This window comes from Cebus imitator, unplaced genomic scaffold, assembly GCF_001604975.1.
Source record: "Cebus imitator isolate Cc_AM_T3 unplaced genomic scaffold, Cebus_imitator-1.0 Scaffold12, whole genome shotgun sequence".
Lineage (NCBI taxonomy): Eukaryota > Metazoa > Chordata > Mammalia > Primates > Cebidae > Cebus > Cebus imitator.
In genome coordinates, this window is record NW_016107327.1 from 11,146,476 (window position 1) to 11,154,844 (window position 8,369).

Sequence of the window (8,369 nt, forward strand, 5' to 3'; positions counted from 1 at the left end):
CCTCAAGCGATCTGTCTGCCTTGGCCTCCCAAAGTGCTGGGATTACAGGCATGAGCCACTGCACCCAGCTGGAAGGTTCCTTTAAGAGTTCCACGAAGTGGCCAAAAGTTTATTCTTGCATTTGATCATGCATATGCCTTGGAGTTATGTTTTTGGAATATGACTTAAGAAAACAAACTTTGCATGTAGCTGGTTCCCATCTTTCTAGCATCTCTGTCTTTGGCTGATGTGACCCCATACATTCCTGACAATTAACGTTGGCTCTGGTAGGGAGGGGTCTGAGCCAAGTACAGTCATAACTCACCCATGAAATAGGGCCTTTTAGATAGCCCGATTCAGTGCCCTTCCCAACAGATACCTCTCCATTCCCTCTACCTTCTGACTCCAACAAAATGAAGTAGAAGCACATCCTGAGTTGACTACTTCTTTCGTGTCTGGTGAGGCACACGTCAAGAATGTTGGCTGGTGATGGGCTCAAGGCACAGCCTGCTTCACTGAGCCTTGCATGTGCGCAGCCCTGATTGACACTGGCAAAATCTGCAAGGATATTTCTAGATATTTCAAGTGATTGACTCCTCTGAGGAAATGAAACATTAAAATATATATATATATATATATATATACATGTATATTTAATTATTTTTTAAAAACCACAATTGAAAAAATTCTTCGCCACTGGGTAGAATTAAATCTGACAGGAAACCCTATGAGTTTTTATTAATACCATTATTGTTTTCTTTGGCTCCATGTATTATGTTGGTAAAATGACAAAAAAAAAAAAAAAAAAAAAAAAAAAGGAAAAAATTGTAAAAGGCAAATATTTTGTACAAAAATACAAAGTTTTAAAAGCTCTTTAAGTATATTTCATATTATTACTAAGAGTTGGCCTATATATCTGTATGTCTGCATATTTTTCCTACACTTGGGATTTAAGAAATGTATGGTACTGTTTACACAGTATATGCTTAAGTTCTTCCTATAGCTCAACAACCAATGATAGCCTTTTTCTGATTGGAGTGCTCCATACTTTGGAAGATATAATTTGTATAATTGCATGGTTACTGAATGGAGGAAAATCTATGCGATTCAGTCCATGTGCACACTGAAAATCAGCATATCACACCGGGGGAACATTTTAGTTCCCAAGTCTTTGGGTAATGACGGATGGTAAGAAACACTAGCTGTCAATTTTTTTCAGTAATTGGTTTTCAGTGCTTTTTTTTTCAATCTGATGAGAAGGTGTTGCAATTAGAAAGGAGTGTCCTTTGAGAGCTGGCTGAAAATTTGCTCATGTGATTCCATCACAGTCCGTTATAATGCAGATGGCAGTACTAAAAGAGAAATAAGAATGGGCATTAGTTTATTTATTTATTTATTTTTATTTCTTCTTTTAATGTCCAACGCCCACTTGGATAGTTTTTCTTAAATAAAAAAGTTAACGTGCAATTCAAAAAAAGGAACGTGTATTTTTATAGGAAAGTGTCTAAAATACATCATTCAACAATGCTTATATTTTCAAAGAAATGTCTAAAAGATCTTATTCAGATGAAAAGCTAAGTTTTTTTTTGAAAGAGCCTATTCTGGGGAAGCCTGGTCCCTAGTCAAATTCCAAATGGCTAAACAAAGCATACAAAAGACAAATCTGAGTTACTTGTCACCATCAATTTTAATCTCTTGTTTAGATATCTGTGTTTTCCCCTTCAGCTGACCCAGCTGTGAGTGTCTACATGTCTTAAGGTCCCTAGTACTTGGAGCAATGCCTGACACATCAAAGGTGCTCAATAATTGTCTGTTGAATAGCAATATGGATAATTTATGCTCCACTAACTTCCAAAAATAATTTGGCCAAAATATATTTGAGGTTTTTGTTTACTGTCAACTTTTTAAACTAATTACTTTACTGGAATATAATTCACAAATCACATATTTCACCTATTTAAAGTATATAATTCAATGGTCTTTGGTATATTCACAAAGTTATGCAATTTAGAACCAATCTAAACTAATTTTAGAATATTTCCATCACCCCAAAAAGAAACCCCATGGCCATTAGCATTCATTTCCCATTTCCTCCAACCTGCATCACAAATTTTTAATCTCATTCTGGTGAAGAAAACTAAGATGCTGCATTCCAAAGAGGGTCGTGTGTTAAATGAAGCTTTAGATACATAGCCTTTGAAGTCAAGAAAATCTCCAAAAGCTGCTTTGGCTTATGAGCTTATAAGCAGCACAGACAATCTCCCTCTATTATGTATCACAGCATCTGACCTATAGCAGATGCTCAATAGATACACGTGGAATTGAATGCTTGCCCACCTGGACTGGCTGTGTATGAATGTCTATGAAAAAGGACTAACATTGGTGCTATATCTTAAAGAACAATTAACTCACAGTATAAGATATTTATCTGGGTCAGTTAGTTTAGCATTTGTTGAGTACTTCTTACGCATGAGGCACATTTATTATTTAAATTTCACAACAACCTCGTGAAGAAGATACTGTGACTATTCCCCTGAGGTTAATCACCTGCCCAGTTAATAAGTGGCAGAACCAGAACTGGAACCTAACTGCAGAGCCTGCATTCAGGGCCCTTGTACTCACCGTCCCTCACCCTTTCATAGGATAGAAACTGGCAGCTCCCTCTTAAGTCCCATCTACTGCTTACCTGTCTCCCTGTCTTTTTCACAAATGAAGTTATTGATGTCTTCACATTGGAAATCGTTCCACTGCCCAGCATAAATCAACCCAGCACAGTCTTCTCCTGGCCCGTGGCCATGACCCCAGTTATCTGGCTGTCCAGCTTTCCAATTTCTTTTAGCAAAACAGAAATTGAGTGTTATTTGCACAGTAATGTAAAGCTTTTCATTACTCAAGAGCAGCAGAGAAATATAAAAAACAAAACTGAAGCAGGTCATTTTTCCTGGAATGAAAATGCAGTTTAAAAACCAGTATGTGGTCTTATTCAGAATAAGGAGTTGCTGTTTTACAGAGTAATGCATAACACGGCATCTCCCTGCAGGCTTGTGATCTTGGCTGTAATGAAATTAACTCACTAGACTGGTTCATTGCAATGCGGAGGGAGTACATCTTGCTTTGGCACCATTAGATGAATGACTTTCTAATGTGTCATGGGAATGCTGACTTCTGGGCATGTGTATATATGTGTGTGCATATCTATGCATTATGAGGCCATGACACACACACACACACACACACGCACACACACGATCTTGTGAGAACCCAGAGGGACCTTGTACATTTCGATATCTTGCCTCTAACAAGTCCAAGAGCCAGGAAGAGAAAGTGAAAGACTTTGACATACATTTACAAGAACCTGCAATTACAAATAACTGGTTACGATTGTCTGGTGAAGTTGTAGAAGGCTGATTGCTTTAGAAAGAAATAGTAATTTAATCTTACTGAAAATGACTCCTTCATTTCACTGCCTTTTTTGGGAGAGAGATTCTTAAAAACAAGTTTTCTTTAGAACGAGTTCACATGGGGCTTGTTAACTTGGATGCTGCTGCTCAGAACAGCACTTTGCCAGGGATAACAGTTGTTGGTTCCGTTTCCATGAATAAATCAGGTGTGCTTCCAGACTCACCCCTTGAAGGCTCAATCTTGTCTAAGAAGCAGGTTCATGAACACAAGCTTGTGGCTGCTGCCGGAGAGGACAAGCCTGCCTCACATGGAGGATCTGGAAGAACATCTGCCTCAGAGGGTGCTTCCCATAAACAATGACTCATTACCGCACTGGCCACAGGGTGTCTGTCCTTGGATCACCCGAGGAGACAGCCTGTATTGCCCTGCATCTTTGGACAGTGAGACCCGCAAAACCAGAGAGCAGCAGGAAAGGACAGTTGAAATTTATAGTCGAAGGGTGGGGATAGGGTAGAACTGACTCCCCCACACCAAAATGTGTATCTTGGGATTTAAAAAAATGAATATGAAGGCCGGACATGGTAGTTCACACCTGTCATCCCAGCACTTTGGGAGGCCAAGGCAGGTGGATCACCTGAGGTCAGGAGTTCGAGACCAGCCTGGCCAACATGGTGAAACCCCAACTCTAATAAAAATACAAAAATTAGCCAGGCATGGTGGTGGGCACCTGTAATCCTAGCTACTTGGGAGGCTGAGGCAAGAGAATCGCTTGTATCCAGGAGGTGGAGGTTGCAGTGAGTTGAGATTGTGCCACTGCAGTGCAGCCTGGGTGATGGAGTGAGAATCTGTATCTCTCTCTCTCTCTCTCTCTCTCTCTCTATACACACACACACACACACACACACACACACACACACATTAATTGAGTGGCCTCAATCAAATAAACCAAGTGATGAAAGATAATTCAGAGTAAACCATCAATTGGTGAGAGTAAAAATGGGATGCTACTTAGAAGGGAGAGTTGGAAAATAGCTTTGCTCACTCGCTCGCTCACTCACACCAGGCATCCAAAGCACTCCTGCCATGAGCCAGGTTATCATTTGGGTGATGGCAACATATCAGTGCAGAGAAGAGACAAAGTCCCAGCTCTTCTAGCTTACCTAACAGACGAGACACAATGAATTCAAAATCTGTCTGTGACAATCTCAGCCTAATACCAGATAGAGATGAAGTTGGAAGGAAAAGTAGTTTACTTTCAGATTTGCTTTTTGGTGTAACTCTTTCCACCTTGTGAGATTCTTCTGGAAATGTCAACAATGCCTGAGCAGTTTGATCTTGTGGATGTACATTTTGTTCATTTTGCCAGTAATATGAGGGGGTTTGATTCCACTTTTGTTTATAAAATTTGATTCTTGAATGCATAATGATAGGATATTTGATATTCTTGATTTCTCAGTTAATTGGGAAATTGTATAAACCTGACTTCTTTGGACTTAGAAATCCTGCTTAATATTTTCCCCTTGCATTTCCTTTTAAGTGACTTTATGTTAAATAAATAAAAATGATGTATCAACCAGGCAGAGAGATAACCGAGTGATAAGAAAGGAGATAATCTTTATCACTTTTCTCTATTTGTTTTTCCAGGGCACTGGAATTCCTCACATACAGTGCTCAAGGCTTTCCTTAGGACTAAAAGCAGAGGCAGGGTGCGGCGGTTTATGCCTGTAATCCCAGCACTTTTGGCAGGTGGATCATGAGGTCAGGAGTTTGAGATCAGTCTGGCCACCATAGTGAAACCCCGTCTCTACTAAAAATATAAAAAATTAGCTGGGCATGGTGGCAACCACCTGCAATCCTAGCTACTCAGGAGGCTGAGGCAGGAGAATAGCTTGAACCCAGGAGGTGGAGGTTGCAGCAAGCTGAGATCGTGCCAGTGCACACCAGCTGGGCCACAGTGAGTCTCCATCTCAAAAAAAAAAAAAAAAGCAGAATGCATTTCTCAGCTTTGTGGCCATGAGCTGAGGTAACTGCAGTGGGCCAGCACAAGTGGGAAGTGGGTAGCCTGGAGCCAGGCTGCAGGGACAATTTGTTCTGTGGACTGACCACCCAGAGTCTCAAAGCTGGCAAAGGTAAAATCACATGGAGTGATTTGTAGCAAAACCCCTCAGTCTTCATGCTTATAATAAAACAGAACATAACATGTCAAATAAGCAGAATGCATATATTTTGGAGAAGAATGTCAGCTTAAATAGTGCTTTAACCTCATTCACAGGTAGATTCTGGAAAGATGAATGGCTGAAGTCTGGGCCTCAAAGCCCTGAATCCTATATTTTCATACAAATGTCATAGAAGTGACCTGAATCCTATATTTTCATACAAATGTCACAGAAGTACATGTAGCAGCACATACATGTATTTGGACATCACACTCTGAGTACACCAGGAAGCTTGGAAATGCTTGGACTAACTGTTCCAGTGAGCTGGAAACACACACACACAACAAATACCTATCTAAATATAAGATATTTAGAATAGGATTTAGAGACCAGGTGCAGTGGTTGACGCCTGTAATCCCGACACTTTGGGAGGCGGAGATGGGCAGATCACCTGAGGTCAGGAGTTCAAGAGTAGCCTGGCCAACATGGCGAAACTCCATCTCTACTAAAAATACAAAAATTAGGCAGGCCTGGTGGCAGGCATCTGGAGTCCCAGCTACTTGGGAGGCTGAGGCACAAGAGTCGCTTGAACCCAGGAGGTGAAAGTTGCAGTGCAGCCTGGGTGACAGGGTGAGACTCTGTCTCAAAAAAAAAAAAAAAAAAAAGAAAAAGAATAGGATTTAGAATACAGGACTATAGAATGAATGAAAGAGCCTGGAAGAGAAAGAGAACCTTTAGCATCCTCTAATTCAGCCTAGCACAGTGGCTCACACTGTAATCCCAGCACTTCCAGTCTTTCTTTTGAAATTGTATTGGTGTGTGGATCCAAAGCATCTAGGGACCCATCCTTGGCACCATCCTGGGCCATTGCAGATGACCGCTCACACCATCCTTTCCCCTCAGCGGGTCCTGTCCTGCTGGAGTGCAGGAAGAGCCATAAGAGTCAGCAAGTCACGTTGTGTGTTTCTCGGGAAATAAGCCTGAGCTCAATCTGTGTGTGCCCTAAGCCTTTGGCTTCTGTTCCATGTCACTGCTGCTTTCTGTCTGTTTTAGCACTCTCTGTATCTACCAGGTCTCAGCATGAAAAACGAGGTGAGGCTGAGAGGCGTGGAGAGAGTCTTTTATCCCCTGTCTATTTGCCCTTTAACAGTAGCTGCAAACGCAAACTGTTTTAAAAGGATTGTAGGTGTGCTGGGAGAAAAGAAAAAGGAGAAAGCATGGTACTTAATTCTTCTCAGCCTGGGCAAGGCACGGGATGATGCCAGACCCAACAACTTCTATTTTTTTGGAAGAGTTTAAGAAGGATTGGTGCTAACTCTTCTTTGAATGTCTGGTAGAATTTGGCTGTGAAGCCGTCTGGTCCTGGGTTTTTTGAGAGGTTTCTGATTGCTACTTCAATCTCCTTACTTGTTATTAGGTTGGCCAGGCTATTTCTTCCTTTTTTCCTCGTTTTTTAAAGAGATGGGGTCTTGCTCTGTTACTCAGGCTGGTCTTGAAGTCTTGGTCTCAAGTGATGCTCCCACCTCAGCCTACGCTTTCTGTTTCTTCTGGATCCAGTCTTGGTAGGCTGCATGTTTCTAGGAAGTTACCCATTCTTCTAGGTTATCCAATTTGTTGGCGAATAATTGTTCATAACAGTCTCTTGTGATGGCCTGTTCCAGAAATCACTGCTGGTAGCAGGGGAAAGGGAGGGCCTATGGATGGGCCTATGCTTGGAGGCCACAGATGCAAAGACAAGAAGAGTGAAAGTGAGTCTGAATAGGAGATTATTTGGAGCAGTTTATACTGATGAGAGACCCCTGAGAGCCTGAAACACAGTCCCCATTCCCAGGCCATGCAGAGAACCTTTTCTTGTCTTTTTCACAAACCTGTTGTGGGAATTAAGTGAGACACTGTGTGAACCTCCCAATCAGGATACTGTAGAATTCTATGTAGTATTTATCTGCAAGCGCAAACTAATATAATAATTATGGCGATAATAGTAACAATAATACCAATACCAGCAGGTACTATTTCTTGAGCACTTCCTATGTGCCAAGCCCTGTACTGAATGCCTTACACATAGATATCACATGTTATTTTCAGGATACTGACATAGGTACTTTTGTAAAATTCATCTTATAAATGGGGACATAGAGGTCTTGCAGGGTTGAGTAACTCGCATGAGGCATCACAGCTTTGAGTGATGCTGGGTCAAGGCCCAGAACCCCGATCTTGCTGATGCTAGAGCCTGCATTCCCTCCCTTGACTGCGCTGGCTTTCTTTCTAGTTTGTGCAATGTTTATTATTATATGTCAAATTAAATTAGCCTTTGGTTATTGAGACCTCATAACACGCCTGCGTAACTTATTCTTGCTTTTAAAATTTGATCCTGGGGATTTTTATGTGCCTATGTATTCCTTTGGGTGGAACATGAGAAGCACAGCCCGTGTGGTGGCTGGGGTGCCGAAGCTGAGGCTTTTGGGAGGCTCCAAAATGGCTGTGGTTGGGGGCTGGTTGCTCAGTAAGGTGCCTGGTGATGTCCTTCTTTTCAGGTCCTGGGTACCAAGCCGGTGCGCTCCATCCAAATCACATAATTCTTGCTGGACCCCAGGGAACAGGAGAAAAGTTTCACCTTGGGAGAGCTGGCATAGACAGCAATGTTCCAGCTCAATCCATTCCATATGGACCAATCCAGTTTCTTCTTGCGGAAAGGCTTAAGATTGAATTTCTTAGTGAGTCTAACCCAGACCTTTTTGTGCATTTATGGCAGTGAAAAAAGTGGAGAAGATTATTTTTTTTTTCAGCTTCTCCTAACTCTTGATGCCATTAAGGCACTGCCTTAATTACCGT

The 8,369-nt window shown here is 41.6% G+C and overlaps 1 protein-coding gene across 2 annotated transcripts in view; it reads right to left on the reverse strand.

The window, feature by feature from the left end:
- Positions 1-613: 613 nt before the first annotated feature.
- Positions 614-8,369, reverse strand: part of COLEC12 (collectin subfamily member 12) — a 173,480-nt gene continuing 165,724 nt past the window's right edge. For both annotated transcript variants that reach the window (XM_017499050.2, XM_037728165.1), the window contains 2 exons: positions 2,666-2,811; positions 614-1,331 (listed from right to left, as the gene is read on the reverse strand). In XM_017499050.2, the coding sequence (XP_017354539.1) occupies positions 1,312-1,331; positions 2,666-2,811 (166 nt within the window). In that variant the 3' untranslated portion in view covers positions 614-1,311. The remainder of the gene's footprint in view (positions 1,332-2,665; positions 2,812-8,369) is intronic.